Genomic DNA, 263 nt, shown 5'->3' on the forward strand with positions numbered 1-263 from the left:
AAGCTGCCAGAGCTGCAGCTCTCTGCAGATGGAGGTTGAGGACGGAGCCGAGCTCTGCTTTCCACAGCTGCTGAACACCTCCTGCATGAAGCCCTTGTCTCCTTGGCCCCAAACAGTTACCGTTATGCTGTACTCCATCTCTCAGATCACCGTGGCTCTCAACCTGCTCATCATCATCTCAATCTCCCACTTCAGGCAGATATTATCTTCTTTGCTTCTCTTTACAGGATTTGTAACTTTAAAATGTGAACAGCTGATGTATA

At 48.3% G+C, this 263-nt stretch overlaps 1 protein-coding gene and 1 long non-coding RNA gene across 2 annotated transcripts in view; one reads left to right on the top strand and one right to left on the bottom strand.

Moving 5' to 3' along the window:
• Nucleotides 1-263, bottom strand: part of LOC116688618 (uncharacterized) — a 19736-nt gene that overhangs the window by 6587 nt on the left and 12886 nt on the right. The window lies entirely within an intron of this gene.
• LOC116688617 (trace amine-associated receptor 7e-like) overlaps nt 29-263 on the top strand; it is a 1360-nt gene continuing 1125 nt past the window's right edge. Inside the window, exon 1 of the mRNA XM_032514765.1 lies at nt 29-195. Within this exon, the coding sequence (XP_032370656.1) occupies nt 29-195 (167 nt within the window). The remainder of the gene's footprint in view (nt 196-263) is intronic.

The sequence above is a fragment of the Etheostoma spectabile genome, chromosome 4 (assembly GCF_008692095.1).
Source record: "Etheostoma spectabile isolate EspeVRDwgs_2016 chromosome 4, UIUC_Espe_1.0, whole genome shotgun sequence".
In the NCBI taxonomy this organism is placed as follows: Eukaryota; Metazoa; Chordata; class Actinopteri; order Perciformes; family Percidae; genus Etheostoma; species Etheostoma spectabile.